At 42.6% G+C, this 20,507-nt stretch overlaps 1 protein-coding gene across 3 annotated transcripts in view; it reads right to left on the reverse strand.

Annotated features, from left to right (window-relative positions):
* Positions 1 to 1,534: 1,534 nt before the first annotated feature.
* Positions 1,535 to 20,507, reverse strand: part of Pdzrn3 (PDZ domain containing ring finger 3) — a 234,201-nt gene continuing 215,228 nt past the window's right edge. For all 3 annotated transcript variants that reach the window (XM_005008578.4, XM_063260254.1, XM_063260255.1), the window contains 6 exons: positions 18,810 to 18,897; positions 9,101 to 9,199; positions 7,967 to 8,029; positions 6,252 to 6,353; positions 4,619 to 4,735; positions 1,535 to 3,968 (listed from right to left, as the gene is read on the reverse strand). In XM_005008578.4, coding sequence (XP_005008635.2) covers positions 2,397 to 3,968; positions 4,619 to 4,735; positions 6,252 to 6,353; positions 7,967 to 8,029; positions 9,101 to 9,199; positions 18,810 to 18,897 — 2,041 coding nt within the window. In that variant the 3' untranslated portion in view covers positions 1,535 to 2,396. The remainder of the gene's footprint in view (positions 3,969 to 4,618; positions 4,736 to 6,251; positions 6,354 to 7,966; positions 8,030 to 9,100; positions 9,200 to 18,809; positions 18,898 to 20,507) is intronic.

A 20,507-nucleotide genomic window follows, 5' to 3' on the forward strand; every position in this document is an offset into this window, starting at 1 on the left:
CCCACTTTGGTTATTAATGAACTTCAGCATATTTCTGTGCTGCCTATCTAGGCATCTGCTTCTTGATAGTGATGGTTTGTAAGGTCTCTTCCAGGGTTTTTTTTTTTTTTTTAATTTGCTATGTTAGATTTCAGAAACCTCATTACATTGCAATTGTTTTTCTGCCTTTTGGTTAAGATCAAATGTAGATTACATTGCAAGTTATGACCACGCATATCTAGATGATAAGGTGATTTAAAAATAAATCGGCTATAGAACTGAACTTGGATGTGTTGTTTTACTCTACTTTGTTCGTAAGGGCACAAGTTGACCCCTAAGTCCAGAGGCACATGGGGAACCCTGGGCAGAAACTTCTGCTCGGTTGAGACCAAGCTGTTTAGGTGGGAACTCTTTGTTCTTGTGCCATGTTTGCCCCACTTACCTTAAATAAGGACACACATAGGGAAGAAAGCTATTTTCCCAAGTAACAGATTCTCATATATGCCCTGTGGCAATTTATAATTCATCTGCCTGGTGTTCTCTGTGCGGTGTTAAGTATGCAGCTGAGCTTATGAAGTTATGAGTGCTAGAGGTGGGGAGCTTTTCTGGGGAGCTGAGCATTTCATCCTGTCTATGCTAAACTTGGAAAATATTAGGACTCCATGGCCTTAACAGTCTACTGTGCAAAAACTTCACCATGGAGTGTTCATTAGAAAATATAGAGATGTAGTTATCTTAGTATTGCCTGGTTTTGAAAGAGATAATGAACAGATATTTTAGTAGCAAAGAATTAGTATTTCAGGGTTTTATTTTCATTAAATAATTTTATTTCACATGTGACTGCTAATTGGTCTTAAGCCCCAAAGGGTCTTTGGGAGAAAAATCCATGTCTGACATACCTAAAATACCTTGTCTTCACAAAGTTTCAGTAAAAGTAGTAAGCCACATATCTGGCATAAAGACAAAAGAAAAATGATACCCCCTTCCTAGCCTTTATTTTTAAATATTTATTATAAATGAAATTGATGTAAACACTTTAACTGAGGAATGATTTGCAGAACATTCATTACTTAGGATCCTGGCAGTGACAGTCTTTAAAAGACCAGTTCTGAAGTACATCCACTTTGGTGACTCACTATTAAGATTGCCTGATTTGTAGGCTCATATTAGAAATGGAAAGGTGGACCTTGCCACCCAGAGCTGCTAATTCCTAACAAGCAGTAATGGTTGCAATAAACCAAAGACATTTCATTGTAAACATGACCCTGCCTGATAAACTTGCTTACAACAACTCTTGAGGATGGATATCATGCCAGGTTGCTTGGACCCATCAGGCTGTAAGAAGGCAAGATTATATCCTGCACTTGACTTGTTATTCTTTGCTAGACCTTGGTTTTACATCTGTCATTGGGCTCCAGGCTAGATGAATAACTGGAGAGATACTTAAAATCCTTCTGATGTAGAAGGTAATACAACCAAGGGCAAAAATCAACACTGCAAAAAGCTTTTATTTTATAAGCACCACTGCAAAATGAGGAATCACATTGAAAACATATCAAATAAAAATAATAATTTATTTTAACTTCATTTAATGTTTGTAACTAATCGTGATTTCATGAACTTGCTTGTATAAGTCTGTACCTTCAAATCTACAAAGCGAAAATTTACTACAATGAGCACTTAAAATTCCACAACCGTCTCCACCAAGAACTCTCCTGTACATGCATATTCTTCCAGTAGGCTGTAATATTTGCAAACATGCTTTCAACTTCCATAAAGCTGCATGATATTTTGCTTTCTCTTAAAACCTTTACACTCTCTTGGGAACTTTAATGAGAAAAATGTTAAAATGTATATTCCAACTCAACACTGCTGGTTTGGTTATGCTTATTAAGTCATTAACCACAGAGTTGGGTAGTTTTGAGTTGAAACCTAGACCTATATAATATATTAATGATCACTCCTATGAAAACACATTCAGAGAAGTAACATTATAAAATAGGGTTCCATTAAAAATACATACTGGCAGTTGTATTTGTGTTTTAGGCAGGAAAAAAAGTGTGCTTAACCTTTTAAAATATGAATATAGTTTAAACAAATTATTCTGTGAAAGATGCTTAATAAGAGATCTTTTTTCTGAAATTTAAACACTTTATGTAAAAGGTAACAAGTAAAAAAGTACAATTGCTATTTGAAAAAAGCTGTTTGCTAATATTGCCTTCCAAGACAGTAAGGGTGTATCTCACCTCCACTTTAAATGGAGCGGTGACACCCTAAGTTGTAGGGGTGGCAAATTTGGACTATAAACATGATGACTGTGTTTATCTTATATACAAAAACTTGCCGCATTGAACGAGGCAGAAATCTCTACCCTAATGGTAGTGGTCTCTCTTATGTACATAATGCAGAAGTGAAAATTATACAGTAGTCACCGATAAGAAGGAATTGTATACTCTAGTGCCGTCTGGGGATTTTGTACCGTGCGTTAAGAGTTCTTGAATAGTCATCCAATTGTCAAAGATTTTTTTATTCCTCTTCTTCATCATCTTTTTGTGGCTCAGTTCCAGGATGTTCATCTCCTTCCTTTCGTCGGCCCCTTGCTGCTCCTTCAGACAATCCAACCTGCTCTGCATCATGAACTCGCGCCTGCGCCTCTGCTCCTTGGCCTTCACCAGGTGCTGCTTGCGCTCCTCCTTGCTCCAGTAGCGCCCCATCTTCATCTCGCTCACCGCGTCGTCGTCTGTGGTCATGCCGCTGCGCTCCTCGCGGATCTTGAGCGCGCGCTCCCTCAGCAGGCGGTCGCGCACCGGCCTCTTGGTGATGTAGCGCGTGCCGTCGCTGCGGATCTTCACCTTCCACTCCATCCTGGGCTCCGAAGGGCTGGAAGAGGCCAGGTCCTTGCACATGCTCACCAGGCTCATCTGGCTCTGCGCGTACTCCACGGCGGACTTCTGCTGGATGAGCTGCATGTAGCTCTGGTAGTGCTGCGCATGGGCCGGGATGTGTGCGTGCTTGTACGGGGAGTGCGGGGAGGACGACAGGTAGGCGCTGCCCAGCTTCGGGCTGCCAAGGGGGCTCCTGCTGCCCTCGTTGGCTCTACGCTCTTTGCTTTCCAGGGGTTGGCTGGGGTCCAGCTCTTTGGATGAAGGGCTGTAGTTTGGGGTACCGACCTCGGGGTCTTCGGTGATGGCGAGCAGGTTCTTAGGCGAGGGTCCGTAACCCTCAGCGGTTCCCATGGCCCCAGCCCCTTCACTGCCGGAGCAGCTGAGGCCCTCGGCCGCCCTCCGCAGGGAGTTGTCGGGGGAGATCTCCAGGGTGAGCGGGGTGCTCCGGCAGCTCTCCCCAGTGTTGTAGGCGCTTGAGCTGTCTTTGTCGGACTTCTCGGGCAGCTCGGTGATGTCTGACAGCTCGTGACGGCGTACGTCGAGGCTGGTGTTGTAGTTGCGGAAGCCGCCGTGGTGCAGCAGCCAGGGCTCACGGTACTGCTCCTTGAGCTGCTGCATTTTGTGCGCGCGCACGATGCTCAGGCACTCCAGCTCGATGCTGCGCAGCTCCTCATTGAGTAGCTCCAGTTCCTTGTCCACGCTCTCGGGATCACTCTTTGTGGCGTCCAGAGCGCTGCTGGGGTAGTAGAGGCTGTAGGGGCTGGTGCTCTTCACCTGGCACTTGAGCTCCAAAAGCTCGCGGAAGCGCTCGCACTCGTCCACCGGGATGCCCAGGTAGTCCACTTCGGTGCAGTCGGCCGAGACAAAGGACTCGTTGCTGAAGGGCAGGTCTCCACTGCCCAGTGTGTCTTGGCTGCATGTGAGCTTCCTCTGGCCTGCCAGCGGGTTGGTGGACGCTGTGGCATCGTCCCCGTTGTTCTCCTGCTCTGAACTCTCCTCGTTGCGGGTGCTCTCATCCGTCCGCCCCACACCGCTGTCCTTCTCATGCTGGTTAGACAGGATGGTGGCTGTGTCTGTGGTCCCACCATCTTCCTCGTGCTTCTTCTGTAAAAGAGAAAACAACAGGTCAGGATGAGGGAAGTCCGAGAAGCAAGTGCTCATGCCTGACCTTTCTGGGTGGAAAGGAAATATTTCTAGGGCAGAGGAACAGCATCTGAGGGCAAGGCAAGGAAGGTCCTAGACGTGGGAATTGGCCAGCTCGAGCTCTGCATATCCAGGTTCCCTAACATGAGCAGTCTCTTAATCCTTGTTCTTATCCTCCTTATCTCAGTGAATGAGTCTATGAACCAGTACACAGCGAATAGGAAGCATAAAAAGCTTATATAAGGACCCACAGCTGTGACGGTGCCAATTGCAGCGGAATAGGAGGGAACTGCAGGGCTCTCAGAAGCTCAGGTTAAACAGAGGAAAATGCTGTACTTTTAAAAACAGGACTTAATTTTCTCTTATCTATGTCAACACTGGACTTGTGTTTTCCTAACACTGAGTCAGTTATTTTTCAGCCTTAAAAGCCTGGCCAGGGAGACTATCAGCTTGCATCTCCCTCTTGCTCAAATAGAAAAGCACTTAAGTTGTTTTCCCCATCTTCCAGGTGGATGAGCTTCTGATGGACTTTAGCATCATGAGGGGAGACGGAGGGAGCAGAGTTACCTCAGCCCAGCAGGGTGCAGACTGCCGCCAGCCCTGGGCGTTACCTGCTGGAGCACGCTGGCTGTGAACTGCATGGCCTGGTGATGCTGCTCCTCTAGCATGTCCATGTGCAGGTCATCGAGAAAGTCATTCCTGTCATCGTCCATCCAGCCCTCGTCCAGCTGCCAGGGGAGCAGGAGCCAAAACATATCTTAGGGGAGTCTAATTTTCCTCTCTCTAGGAAGGACATCACCTTGAGAAAACTGTTTCTAGGTTTCCTTCAGGTGTCATCAAAAGGCAACTTGCCCATTATTTTGCATAGGTCATAAAACTGTCCCATCCTCATATAAAGAGATTCTGACCTTATGCTATGGCAGGCAAGTGTCTAGTGTCACTTGTGCAGGCCAGTCACATAGATCTGGCTGTGCCTCTGCTTACTGGCCCTCATAAAGTTCAGCAGACCCCAAAGAGAAACCATGGTCAATGTAGAAAAGAGTCCTTTTTATTATTTGGCAGTGCTGGGGATGAAAACTAGGGTCACATGTATGTTCGGCAGGTGTTCGACAAATCAATCACATCCAAGCCCTGGAAAGAATTCTGACCAGGAAAGAGTGATCAATAGCTCTTTAATGTGGGCAAGGATATATTTTTTTATCAAATATTTTTAAAAATCTGAGATTAAAGTTTTGGTAAGCCACCAAATTTCCTAGGCTGGGATGAATTTACAGTGCTCCTGCCTCAGCCTCCCAGAGTGCTCAGATTACATGAATATACCACTATGCCTGCTAGGGCATCAATTTTATAAGGACTTTATTCTTTTTGCCCTTCAAAGAGAAGACAATTTGGGAGATGGTAGACCCATGGATTACAGATCGCCATCTTATGTTGTTAAAAAATAGCATAATGAAATGCAACCATGCCTGTTTATGTATTGTATAAGGTTGCTTTGGAACCAAAGTAAGAGTCTAGTAGTTGCCATGGAGACAAGTGAGATGCTTATTATCTTTGGCCCTTTTAAGAAAAATCTAGGTGATCATGATGCTACCATCTGTAATGAGTCACACACCCTTTGTGCCATACCCTTGGATTATTTTTCATCTGAGTTTTCTACCTAAGGAGATCTCTATTTCTTAGAAAGTTTGTCCTTCACAGTGGTTTCTGAATCAGATCATACAGGCCTATCATCCTCCACCACGGATTCTGTGGTTAACTCTGGAGCTGCTGGGGCTGTCATTCTCCAGGAAAAAAATGGCTTGTGTGCAATGTGTCCTGCACAGGGCTGGGCACTAGGAGGGTAATCACTAAGTATTAGTTATTCTTTACCAGTCAATGTTTCTATTTCACCCTCTCCTATTTCAAATGGGACCTTTAAAGATACAGATAGACCCTGCAAAGTCAAATGCCTTGACATTTATGTCTGCGGCTGTGTTTTCCATGCTGTTACCTTTCCTTTCCTTCATTAAGATCCCTGCGTTAATGATCCTGCTGGGCTGGCAGTGGAGTTGCCAGGGTGGGTGCCAGCATCACCCTTAAGTAGTTAAATTACCAAATGGCTTCTCAGTCACAGCAAGTTAAATTACCCTTCCAGGGTACAAAGTGGCTTCAAGTTCAGATTCCAGTCTCCAGCAGTGCTCTGCAAGGGTGGGGACTGGGGACTTGATTTTAGAAATAACAGACATAGTTTCAAAACAGACTCACCTGGAGTTCAGGCCTCGCAATCAGCAGTGAAAAGTTCTTATTTTCTTCACTGGTCAAAAGAGCCACAGCCTCTTCGCGGTTCTGCACCTCTATCCCATTAATCTAAGGGGAACAAAGGTGGGTAGACAATAGCATGATGAGATTGTGCAAAACATTCTATCTTATTTCAGGCTTATGTCTGTCACCCACTCAGGGCCGGAAAATAGAACTTTGCTGTAGCTGAAAAGGAGTGCTAATTTTAGGAAGGAAAACCCTTGCTCAGGCTGATATAGTTTTTCTGATCCCTGAAAGAGTCCCACTGTGTATGTAGCTCATGAGCTGATTGTGATACAGAGTACTGTAGAAGATGACAATGAGAAAAATGCTACTGTTGTGCAGGGGGCACACTAAGCAATTTAATCAGACATCACACTCAGGCAGCAGTATAATGGAATGTGTGAAAACATTAGTACAGCTATTTTCAGATAATATAGGGGAAAGAAGCCACAATGGGTCTCATGAAAACATCAGGGAGATGGAGGGCAGAGCAAGAAATACAATTATACATGGTGCTTTGTGTCGCCAGTTTGACACTTTAACTTCTTTATGGTGCACTGGAGGTCAAGCGGATAACTTCCATGTGGGATTTCTGCTCAACATGTCCCAGCAACATTGAGTTCTCCAAGTCTTAGTCTCAGGGCTGATGGGTCCTTCAGGGGATGCCACAATGGTCCCACTGGCTTGGCAGTTGAACCTCCCACCTGATTTTGCCACCATATATGGTAGGGAACCAAGAGGTATTGCGCCAGGGGAGACTAGCTGTTGACATATGTGGCCCCTCACCATAGGAAATAGTGTCATTGTGATACAGTGGAGGATTACAGCTACAACTCAAGTGGGTCTGGAAGGTGTCTCTTAGTACTTTCCGTCTCAGTTGTAAAAACTAATGAAAAACTATGGCACCATCATCAATAATAAAAAGGCTTCCTGACCCTGTAGGAGTGAAGACATGGGTCACTTTCTCAGGGAGGAACCTCAAACACTGGAGGTTCTGGCTTCAGGTTGGGCAAACAGAATAAGCACTGAAAGAAGGAAATAAAAATTATGCATGGTGATGTGTGTAACAAGAAATGTAAACATAGCAGATTAGAAACAAGGTACAAGTGAGAAGAAACAGGAAGCTAAGCCTTGTGGGCTCCATGGCAACAATAAAGTGAAGCATCTCAATTTCTGAGCAATTCTATCCAAGAGAGAAATAAAATGGTCCCATCCTGCCTTGAAAGAACAACATCCTGCCTTGAAAGGGCTCAAGGTAAAGATGCTCCTGATAGAACTGATTTGATGGCATGGCTAAATGTTGTTCTGAAATTTAAGACTTCTCAATCAGTTTTGCTAACTTTGCCAATAATGTTCCCTTTTTAAGGACAAGCTCCATCTTGAGGTGCTTGGTCCTAGATGAATCTTTCAGGGAAACCTGATCTCATTGAGACCGTGCCTTTGGCACCCGCAGAATGAACAGACATGAGGTACACTGGCTCATCTCCTGCAAGGCTGTCTTTCTAGGGGGCAGCTTTGAGGCAGTTCACTTGAGTTACTATTCCCTATGCATCTGATTCACCTGTCCCCTCACTCATTAATTTATGTGGCCTCACTACACTCCTGACTCTGTCAGCCCTGTTTATGATCTTACAGCTGTTGTTAGAATGAGTCTGTTTGGTGAATAGCAGTGGACCTACCTGGATGATGCGGTCTCCTTCGCGGATGCGTCCGTCCTTAGCTGCAATGCTGTTAGGATCAATCTGAAACACATGGCAGACATCTTGACATGAACGCAGACACACATGAAAATAAACAGCATTTTCCAAAGGTCATATCAAGCATAAGAGTCATGTTCATCCTCGTGTTTCTGCTTTGCACAGATATGAACAAGATGCAGTTCCGTGCAAAAACAGACAAGCTTCCATGTGCTTCCGAGCCCTTCCCAGGCTTGCTCTTAGGTCACTGCTGGCAGCCTTGCTACACAGTTTTGTGCAGGAGACACAACTGATTCTTTTTAGTGTGCACAGTATTTAAAGTCCATTCAGTGCTGCAGAATGAATTTAAGGGTACTCATTGTCATGTTGACCAGCACCCATGGCTTATTTCATACCAAATACTTAAATTTTGAATAATACCCATAAAAATAATTGAGACAGTGAGAATGGGAGGAACATCTTAAAATACAATCATGTAAAACACAAAGCTTAGTAGGTGATATGCATTCAATGGGATAATAAAATCTGAAAGACCAACGTTTATCCCCGAGAGAGACAGTTTACGTCCTGATAAAGTTGGGCTTCTGCACTTGCAAGAATGGGGTGCCTGGCAAAGCATCCAACTGAAAGCAGCTGCTCTGCATTCTCTCTCCCAGGAAGATCAAAACAGCTTTTCTTTATGTACTCTGAGAAGTTCATATAAATTACATTTTACATATATGAATTCAATTATATACATTCCACTAAAAGCAACACAGACAGCGAGAGACAGAGAGAGAGAGACACTGAGACTTTAAAAGTGTAAGTGATTTCGTCCACCATTCCATTCAATGAACATGAGTTAGGAAATGTGAGCCTGACATTCCCTGGGGGTTGAACACACAAAACCATGTAAACGACTCCATTTTATGGTTGATTTGCGGCTCCTCCAGGGTAATTTTGCCTTATGTACCAACAGTAAAGATGTGATACCATGGGGTATGATGGTGATGGAGGGGATAAAGTAATTTGTCTGTGTTTTCACAAAAACCAACTAGATTTAGGGTAAGAACATACACAAGGAAAAACAAAACCCAACATTTTTAAATGCTAGTTTTAAAAATACAGCTTTTGTACCTCACTTATATAAATCCCAATGTCATCCTCGTCATCCGTCCGGTAGCACACGGTGAGGCCCAGCTTGTCCTGGCTGCTTAGTCTGTAGAGATCCACTTCCTGGACAAAGAGAGGTGGCCAGTGAGACTCTAGCAGGCAGCGAGCTCTGGAAGCACGTCAAGTGCTCGGAAAATTTTTTGTTTAGATGATAAACTGGATTTCTTTGCATTCAACTGTGTAGAGCCAGTTAACTTACTAAACAAAAAGTGATTATGGACATGGGATCAATGCCCGGGGCATTTCTGACCTTTCAGTCAATATAAAGTCATTTTGAAAATAGTTATTCTATTGATCCTCCCAAAGAAAAATTACCCATATTTCACTCAGTGTCAAGACCTCAGGGGAAGGGGTTTTAAGAAGCATTCTTTCATTGTCTGCCATCAACAAGAATATTTCCATACCCTATACCATCCAGGCATTTTGGTACAAATGTTTCTAGGGTATTCTGTAAGATAATTTCACTTTGCATTTCCTTAATAGTCACAGTCACAGAATTTGCAAACAGATTACACATAAATTGATCCAAGAAAGGAGAGTAACACGATAGTATGCAATTAATGCCTTCCACAACAGCTGTGATATTTACAGTGGAGAAATTAGTTTTAACTGCTATTATTGCAGATTAAATAAGATAAAAGCAAAGTGAGCCCAAATGCGGGACACACAGGACAGGGAATGCTATTGTGCTAATTAGTTTGCACTTCACAATGAAGGAAGAACTTTGAATGAAGGGACATTCTGAGTCCTCCCACCCCCCTGGTCTGTGATGTTTTGTGAAAAGTTTTTGCAGTCATGAGCTGCAGGCCTATTTGAAGGGCTGCTTGAGAAGTAATCTCAAAGATCTGTTGGCATCAATTTTACATATGCTTGCCAACTAGAAGGGGGGACAGGCTCTGAGGCAGGGTCTTCATGTCACTGTCCCTGGGGATCATTTTCAAGTAGCCCTCCCCAGGAGAATGCAGTCCTCTTTGCAGAAAAATTCGTAGTAATTACACGGCAGCTATTTGAGTCCTCCACCATGAAAGGCAGGGTATCCAATGCCATGGACACTTTCCAAGTAGGAAAACAGCAGGTGAAAAGGCCCTTGGCCAGTGTGGTCAAAGACCAATATGCAAGGAGGGAAGAAGCAGGCTGAATGGAACAGGTGGAGCTCCATATACCAGCCTGAGGAGCTTAGCTTATAGCCCAGCATCACTGGATGGGTCAGAAGGTTCTAAGTGATGACTACTATGGTCTCGTTGGTTTTAAGCCAACCTGATAGCTGATCTATGGTGTACAATGTGATGAAGGCTTAGGGCTGTGCAGACAGGCAGGCCTGTATGTCTCCTAACTCTGCCTTTTTCTGTAAGGTTGATCATGGGCTTGCTGTCATTTCTAAGCATCTATTTCATCTCTAGAGTCAATGAGAGGAGACACATGAACTTTGAGCACAGTGCTTGGCCCAAAGAAAGCCTACAGTAATTGTTAATGTAATAATTATGTACACATATATTTATCTGTGGTTATCATGAGTTAGGTCTATGTGTATATTTCATTGTTATCCTCATAAGAGGTTTATTTTCTGATCACTGATATGTTAATTCAAGGACTTCCTAGTTATAGCTCTAGCAATATGGTAAATTCTCATGATATGACACTCTACTAATTTTTGATAATTCAGTTATATTAGATAGAAATTTCCTTTCCCATTTTTGAGAACTATCTTCAGCATGGGTCGTGTTTAACTGCGAGGGCAAACTCTTTGCCAATCCTTTGCAGTAAACAATTTTTGTAATATAAGCAGATTGGCCATACGTCCTCCTCCTATGTTTCAAGAAGAGAGTAGGAAATAAGAAAGATAGTAAATGCTGTGATACTGCTTTGAACAGAATGAAATGTGAGAATATGAGACCTGGTCTCTGCGAGTGACTGGCTGGAAGGCAGATATCACTTAAGGAGGTAGAAAAGGTACCACAGTACTGCTGAGCTTTATTCCAGTACCATCAAAAATGTACTTCATGGAAACTGGGGGAAGCATTTAGAAACTTCAGCAGCAGTTGGGTCAACAATGTCCCAACAATCAACAGCATGATTAACAGACTTGTTTCACTGGAAAAGATGCATACCAGGAATTACTGAATGGTATCTATTTGGGGTGAATTCTATACTCATTCATGGTAAAAGCACAGATTGGTCAGCAACTGACTGAAAACACACCAGCCAGCCTGGTCCTTCTGTCTTCTAGCACAGACAGCACAACTCTCTACAATGCATTTTTATATCTGAGAGCTCTATTTTCAAGCCCCAGAAAGCAAAACGTCTGGAAATCATGTTTTGGAAGAGAACTACGTAATGTCCTATGAGTAGTCAAGCAGAAAGAAGAAAAATTCATAAGGAATATGACAGCTGATACCTTGTTATACAGAAAAGGGTTAGATTTGGCCTCATACCCAAAAAGGCAGGTGTTGTTATCACAAGTTGATTTTGATAAAACCCACTTTGGACTTGGTTTTTTGGTCAACAGATTGACAGAGATTTGGAGGACCACTAAGCTATAAAGTTGATGTTAGTTCATACACTACTGGGGGTACATTTCTTGTCCCATTCTTTATCTTTTTCCCTCAGTCTTCCAATTTCCTCTAATCATCTGTGTTCCTTTCTAATCAAGGAGAAAAATGGGGGCTGAAACAGAAAATATCCCAAAACATTCACTGATTTAAAATATTTTCATCTGAATCATGGATAATTAAACCAAGGACCACTTATGCATTCTCAAACACTTTATATGCTTTCATTAACCCCACATGTGGTTAGAAAATTAATACAGGTTGAGCATCTTGCACTGTAAATGCTCTAAAATCTGCAACTTTTGAGCACTAATACAATGTCACAAGTGGAAAATTCCACACCTGACTTTATGTGATAGCAGTTAAAACACAGAAGAACTGAAAATAATGTATTTTTGGACTAAGCTATTTATGAAACATGTATGAATTTGTTGCATCCTCAAGATGTCTCTTTTCCACTGCCACTCAGCTGCTTGTGAAGCAAATCTTTAGGATTTGATCTTTGAAACAGATATGAGCAGCAGTCATTCTAATTAATCATGGTACTCAGGACAGTTTTCCATCTTGGAAGTGGTCTATTTTTTTGAAAGCATGAGGCTTCTTGGATGAACCAGTGTTGATGAAGCATATATCAACTAATAAGCAAAGGGCATTCTGCAACTTAGAAATATATTTGGCATTGATGTTGGATATGACTGTGTGGACTGTAATATATTTTTGCTTTACCTTATGAACTTGAAATGAAGGCCAGAAAAGTGTCATTTAAAAGGCAAGGGCACAATTGGGGTCCCATTCAGTGTTTCCAGAATGGTTCAACATTTCAGAAGAAGCTGGTTGCTAATGTTAAGCACATGGTAGTAAACTGCTAGGAGTCCTGGGCAGCAGAAATGTAAGAGCTACCATCCTGTTTGAATTTGTACCGATTCATGTTTACTCTGGTTGAGAAATGAGAGTAAGGCTTTGTCTATTGTGTACTATGGTGCTCAACAAAACTGAATGAATGAGCTGGAGATTTTAGAACACAATCAAGGTCTGTATGAAAAATGACCCTGGTTTTGACATTTATGCATTCATGAGCAATGTGACCTGGGAAAACCACTTTTTTTTTTTTTTTTTTTTTTTTGTGAAAACAGCTTTACTACTGAGATGAGAGTGACGATATGCCAAGTTCAATAGCCAGGGTGAGATCTGCTTCTTGTTATTCTCCAAGACTTGGGACTCCATTTGTATATATTGAAAATCACTTAATTTTTACAAATGTCTCAGCCATTCTGCAGTTTTAAATCAAGGCCCAATATTTGAGAACTCAGAGGAAATGAAATTCCTCAAATTTACAGGGTGGTTTATAAATTCTCAACATTTCTTTCTGCCTCTGATCCAGTCTTACACAGTTGAGCATATTGCTGAAAACATAGAGGTTATCAATACATATCTGTCTGTGATGATGGAGATAAGATTTCAAAGAAGACCATTAATCAAACTGCTATGAATAATGCATTAGCATTATCTGGATTACAGCTACCCCCATTGCTGGTATCCTGTTGCTTACTGGGCTAGATGGACTATTTGATAAAAATGAACAGCTAAACCTGACATTTTAGATGAAACTGACATGATATTCCAATTAAGAATATTAAGTGAGCTACTCCATGTTGGCAATTCAGGCTCTCTGTTTCAGCATCAGCCACTTTAATCAAGGGGGATGCCAACATAAATCCGCATGGTTTATCCACCTCCAAGAAGCCTGGCCACTGACGCATTACTGGTCCAGGATCTCTGTGCATACTTTCGAATGATCTCAAGTTTCTATATATATGTATGATGCTAGGGGATGTAATTGTGTCTCTAAAAAGACTGAATTTTCCCTTAAGGACCTTAAATTTGAAATGTTCTTTCCTTCAGTGAATATGTAGGTACCCAAACATTGGGTTCTTCTTACACTGCAGACATTGTTTAAGTGCAAAAATGAAAGAGCCTAGCTTTCTTGGAGCTTGCTGTATAGCTGTGGAGAAAGACAGTCGATAATCATGGTATGGGCATGGAAAGTAGCTGAGGAAGAGTTTCTGGAGAAAACTGTGCTACCCAAAAATCTAGGGAAAATTCCATGCAGGCCGAGATTAGGTGCCCATGTGAAGGTTCCAGTTTGTATGTGGCGCATGTTGGAGACCACTACGAAGTGGCTCTGAGCAGGATTTAAAATTAACTAATTAGCTTTCTACGTTTATCTGTGAGTCTCTTCTAGGCCTCGGCCCCTTGCCTGGTGATGAAGCTGATTCACAGTAAGTGAGCCTCTATGAATCACTGGTCCTGGCTGAAGCCTGTAAGTGGCCTGTGAGGCCAGAGATACCTCAAAAGGCAAGACAAGGCCACAGCTGTGGACACTTGGCTCAAACATCAATTAAGTAGATAGAGGCTGAAGCTGCAGAAATTACTTCCATAGTCTCACTCCTGGCATGTCTTCATGTTAAGATGGTTCTCCTACATTGACATGATTCTTTACTTGGAGATGTCCTGAAGTGACTCCCAAGGTCCAGCTCATTGCCTGCACTTTCCTCAGTCTTCCCATCCTTTGTTTTGGACCTAATAAAAATTGGTGTTCCAGAGAAGTCTTTGTCTTAGCTCTCAGAGTCTTGAGCTCAGCTAAATGGTTTTGACCTTCCTGGAGTCCTAAAATCATATCCCTTGCCTCATTTTATTTAAGCCTTCGGCCATATACTTGCTTGGGAGATTGGGGATCTAGGTCAGGACCTGATAGCAGCCCAGAAAACAGTAAAAATCCAGATTACACTTGGAAGGGTTGAGGGGAGGCTGGCTTGGGCAGGGCACGGATGACTAGGATAGGTTCCCTAAACGACCCATGCCCTGTGCCTCCAAATCTTGCAAGATTGGCCTAGACTGCCTGCATTACCTCTGAGACAATCCTGATTCATGTGACCTACTTATGTCACTCTCAGAAACCATGTTTGGGGATCATTTTAGTCACCCGTGTTGAAACAAAACCTCTCCTTTCCTTTCTGTTTTCAGAATGACACCATTACAACACAATGCAGGTGACAGCAGTTTCCTGGCCTGGATAGGCTGCTACTGCTGAATCACTGGGGAAATTAAAACAATAGATTAAGGAAAAGACTATCTTCTTATGTCTGTTGTCTTTCTTAATTGCTACAGGAAGACCTACAGCAGGTGTTTAGTACCTGAAAATTTATGGGTAATTATTTGGCTGTTCAACCCTGGGGTATATTTTGGAATAATCCCTTTTACTCTAAGCAGTTTCACAGTAATAGGGATTTGACACTTACCTAATATGATCATTTTGTGTATTTTAAAAGACAGAACATCTGTTTTTCTCTGTAAATTAGCTTTGACAAATCCCAACATACTCATATATATTTTCCTTATATGTAATATCTGTGGAACTGGTTGTTCCTTCAAAAATGCTGACTTTGGTTTTCTAGTTGAACTTAGGCTGAGCAGTGTGATAAGACTGGGCCCCTGCTCGAAATCAAACCTGATTCTTCTGAAATCAAACCCAAACCTTGCAGCAAAACAACATGGACCCTAGAAAACAGTGTTGTCTATTCTGAGAAATCCTGTGAGAATCAAGACAGCATGTATGTATGTGTGTAGCAGCCTGCCTGCAAACAAGATCTGTTGCAGTGGGGTAACTTATTAACGCACCTGAACTGACCAGATGAACTTATATGGACCTCCCTCTGAGACATGGAGACTCCCTGCTGGTGGCTGCCATGAGCCTCAGGATGATTCTGAATTTTTCAGTCTGTTTTGTGCTGCTGTAACAAAGTACCTGAGGCTTTATACTTATTCAGCTCATGTTTTGGAAGAAGCATGTTGCTGGTATCTTCTCAGCCCTGGTCCTGACTCTCTGGCTACAACACTGCAAGGTAGCTGGCATTGTGGTGGGAACATTTATGCAGGAGGAACATAGTGTTACCAGAAGCAAAAGGCCAAGACTGGACTTAATTTTATAACCAGCTCCCCTCAGGAGCACTAACTCATTTCCTAAGAGAAGCATTCGTTCTCTCTGAAGCAGTATCTCATAAAGACCTAACCTCTCAGTTTCTACCAACTTGAGACTGTGATACAGGAGCCTTAGCTTCGAATACGGCTGCTCTTCACAGCTGCCCAGTGTATATCGGAGACACAGCTTAGCTAACAGAAACCACCTGGTAACACCTGAGTGGCTTCTGACAAAAGACCAAACACAAAAGCAGCCTGTCCACCTGGTGCTGACACATGGCACTTGGTGGTAACACGTTCCATGGAGCTAGAGCTAGAGATGTCCAAACTGGGTTTTCTAGGATATGATGATACTAAAGGCCCCTTAAGGGAAGGAAGGGTGGTGACCTCCACTTCTGCATTTCACAGTGCCAAACAGTAAAGTGAATGTAATAGATACTTAGAAAAGGCTGATGAGGTGAATAAAAAACAAGAGTGCATGTAAAGTCCCACGGTATCAAAGCTCTAACTTAAAATACTGAGTTTTTAAACAGTTGGATTTTTTGGTTATTGCTTTTATTTACAGAGTGTCTCTCAGGGACTTAGTCACTTATTAGCCCATGATAACTTTATTCTTCAGGGACAGTGAGAAGACATCAGTGACTTGGAGGGACATTTCTGTGCTGCAGTGAGTGAAATGCACAACCAGAGCCCTGCTGTGACGAGAGCGAGAGGATGTGGAAACTTGGAAACTGTTACTGGCTCCCGTGGAGCTTCTCTAGAGGCAAAGCTTCTCGGACTGCAATGTTCACGGACTTTGTCACATTGCACACTCTGATTGTGTCAACCTCAGGGCCCAAGATGCTGCAGCTGTTACATCTTCCAGGAGAGACCAGCTGCTAGTCCTGCATCACACTGTGACACCTTGGGAATTGTCTTCCACCAGATACAGAGCTCTCTGGAAGTTCATGCTGAGAAAGTTACTCCCTTTAGGGAGAAAGAATCAGTCTGGGCCACCTTTGACACTTCACACTAGAATGCTAGCGAGTCTTATCAGAGAAAGAGAAAGCAACAGTCTGTGGTGGCCCCGGCTCCTGGTGCTTGGTTTGCACCAGTGCTGAACACCAGGATTTGATAACACTGTCTGTGTTTGCTGCATTTAATGATTTAAGGTGTTGATACAGTGGTTCAAAATTACCTTAGTTTAAATAGAGTTGAATTAAAGAGACAGTCATCAAGTACCCATTCTGGTGACTGAAATTATAAAAAACATTTATAAATAGAATGGTCCAGCTTACAAAGGTGCTTAGTGGATAGTAATCTCCCCAAATCCTATTTAAAGCGCTATACACAGGAGTGTTTACCAAGGGGCACTTTGGCTTCCGTTAGAGTCTCAAGGTATTGCAAACTAAGTAACTAATGAACCCACTGCTATAAAGTTAGGCTTGAACATCAAAGACTGAAAGTCTATGCTACTTCATAAATCCAGCTTCTGAAATATTTGACAGCTTTTAAAAGACTTCTACTTTGTGACCATTATAATGACCATCAAAAAACACTATCGTCCCATAAAGATTATTAATTACCTCTTCTTTTGGCAGAGGACTGTTTCTCTGACAGTGGCCCAGAGAACTACAGTCTGCGAAAATGAACACATGCACATTAATTTGGCCAAAGAGGTTTGGGAAACCTGGTTCCTGCATCTGTTTATCTTCCTCAGGGGATTTATTATTGCTAATTCAATAGTCAAGATTCTGAGATGTCCTTTAAGAAGTCTGTTTAGTTTTGTTCAATCTGGCATTTCTCAAATGGGACTCCCTTTGGGAAGAAGGTTTATTAACAACTTAAAAAGCAAGGGTCCTGAGAGAGTCATCAGTTGCTTGTGGAACTAACCTGAACCTACGGAGATGGGATGTTTTCACTAAAGGGCAGAATCCTATTATTTTTAAAGGATAAGGATAGAGTATCTGGAGCAATTACTGGATGACAGGAGTGTTGGGTGGTGGCTAATAGTAGAAACAGTCAACAGTTTTTATCATTAGAATAATGGCCTTTCCTGTTTAGACCAGGTGAAGTTAGAGAGGAATTTAAATTTTCAAATGAAATATCACTGAGTCAAACATGCCTCTAGTGACAAATACTTGAATTTGATCCCATCTGGCTGTAGGTGAGCAGCAGCTCAGTGAACAGTTGCATGCTTGACCTTCATCCTCTTGATTGAGGACTCTGGGTAATTTTAAAGGAGTGCTCTAGGAACACAGCTCTTTTCTACTATATAGCTACTTCGGTCACTGCACAAGACCTACTGCTGGTAAATAACTCATCCTTTTCAGTAGGGCATCCCAGATCTCACAGTGGTTGGCCCTGAAATTGGATAACGTGTTAGTGCTTTACCTTGGCTGCTCTGAGGGTGCCAAAGGGCTTACCTGTTAACCTCAGGTGTTTCTTTAAAAAGATACTCTATTACCTCGTTCCGAAGACTCAATTTTCAAAAATTCTCTTGCTATTTTTTGAAAACACTTTGAAATATTACACAAAGTTTTCCAAAAATATACCTAACTACAACATTGAATTTGGTATTTTCTCCATTCTCTATCACTCTCACTAAAAGAAACAGATCAGTTGCCTATCTAGTGACTGCTAAATATTTTAAGACTTACAAGACAATTTGATATTATATAGCATGTCTAGCCTTGAATTATATTTGCCCTTAAATTACACTTAAGCAGAGCTAATGGATTTAATTTCTTCAAAATCAGTGTTAGAAATCTTGAAGCTGGAGAAGCAGGAGGCAAACTTTTTTCATTGGAAGTGGGCTAATTCACTTTAGTAATTTATCAATCTACTGAGCATTTGCCTGTAGGTAAGAAGTGGTAATTATATAAAAGACTGGAAGGCAAGGAGGTTTATAACCGTTACAAAAATATAAAGATTGAGTGAATTCAGAGGTTGTGAACAGGACTCATGTCCTATCTTTTTCTTTTTTGGGACCTGACTTTTATGCTTTGTTTTGAATCAAAAGAGGGAAGAGAAAGCTTCTTGAAGGGTAGACTGAAAGTGCTTCTTAGATCATTTTCATTAGCATTTGTTTCTGTGCTTACCGTGAACTTAACAGCTATTCTGTTTGTAATAATAACTCTAACTCGAGGGCAGGCCATTCTTCATACCTCCAGCTCCAGCTCCTCTCTGTCCATCTCCTGGTGGATGTCCCCCATGTAGTCATTTGGGTCGTAGTATTCATGGGCTGAAGGATGCCTGAAAAAGAGGCCAGATCTTTATGCTGCAGTGTCATCCTCTGCTTTAATCACTACTCAGTGTGGCCTTGCAGTACTTCTGAGGGTTCAGGAAACCCTCCTAATATTTCCACTAGTTTCATTAAAACATGTTTCCTCCGGAGGAAGTTAAGTTGGAGGTGAGAGGTGAGAGGTGAGGTGGGCTTTATTTTGCTCAGAGTCTCTCCACTATCATGGATTCGTGACTTGGTATCTGGGTGGAGATGGGCCGATAGCTATTGCTTATTGCTTCAGGGTTTGATTTCTATTTCTGGGGAGAAATAGGCTGGACTTAGGCAATACTCAAAGATGTGTGCTGGCCTCTGAGATCAGTTCTGAGGGTGGGACTGAAACTGTTATGCACACATCTAGGACAGTGTATCTTTTTGAACTTTTGGCTGGTACCCACAACCAGGAATGCATCTGACACCACAGCTCAGTATACAGAGGAGCTATAGTGTATTCACAGAGGCCTGAACGTGCACGTGTATGCATGCTGTGCACACATGCTCATCCTGCTGGGAGACCAGGAACTTGTGTTTCTCTAAGACAACATGTATAAAATGTGTGAAACACAGTTCACAGGGCTCACTACCTCTTGGAAATGTCATTAATGGACACTCTAAGGCAAAGGCAGTGGGAATTATAGCAGGCTCAGTCAACAGCTCTGCAGGAGCTTAGAGACCACAGAGCCAGATGCAGATGGAAAGCTTCTGCCTGGAAATGTTGGCTGGGGACCCAAACCTTCATGTTCTCAAAGGTCAGACAGCAATCAAGGGGCACTGGCGGTCCCTCCCAGGCACTTAGCTTTGAAACAACACAGCAGCCTTGAGTAGTCATTCAAATACGACTTGGCTTTCAATTTTCTGGACCCATCAGGCAAATATACTGCCTGCACTTAAGGGGCTTTTAGTCCTGAGGATACTTTTGGAAGGTTTGAGCTTTCAGGCATCAACTTAATGCTCCTGTTCATTCTCAGTGCATGCTCTTATTACTGGCTGACCTTGCAGCCACAACCTGTAGAGGCCTGACCTCTGGACTCTTCTGACATTTCTTAAATTGCCCCTGGGGATAAGTCATGTCATGTTAACTAGACTTAAGAGGAAATTAGGGATTTGTCTTCTAAATGGTCTGTCCCTGTGATACTTCAACATTTTAGAGCTGCAAGTGGCCTTAAAGGCCTCATCAATAAAGTGAGGCAGTTCTACTCTGTAACATCATATAACTGGTTTGAACGATCACACTCACTGGATGGGCCAGTTGTATCCCAGGATCTGCTGGGACATTTTGTGTGTCATGGCTAGGAGTTGAGATCCTCCACACTGCCATCCTAACTGTTCAGAGCTGGTGAGTCTGCAGTGCCACATTCACCTAGGAGGGATGGCTGGCCGCAAGAAGAGAGCTAACAGGTCCCTGAACACTTACATACTGGGCCAGGAGACCCCATCTGCTCCTTTTACACACTGTCAGATGCAGTGGAGCTCACTTTTGTCACGTCTGGGGAATTAGCCTTGGGTTCTTTTGACTCCTAACCACTAAATGCCTTGTGAAGAAAGGCAAGCCTCTGCCCAGGATTGGACAGGACCTCAGGAA

Source organism: Cavia porcellus, unplaced genomic scaffold (genome assembly GCF_034190915.1).
Source record: "Cavia porcellus strain 051 isolate PalLab524CR breed Dunkin Hartley unplaced genomic scaffold, mCavPor4.1 scaffold_13, whole genome shotgun sequence".
Lineage (NCBI taxonomy): Eukaryota > Metazoa > Chordata > Mammalia > Rodentia > Caviidae > Cavia > Cavia porcellus.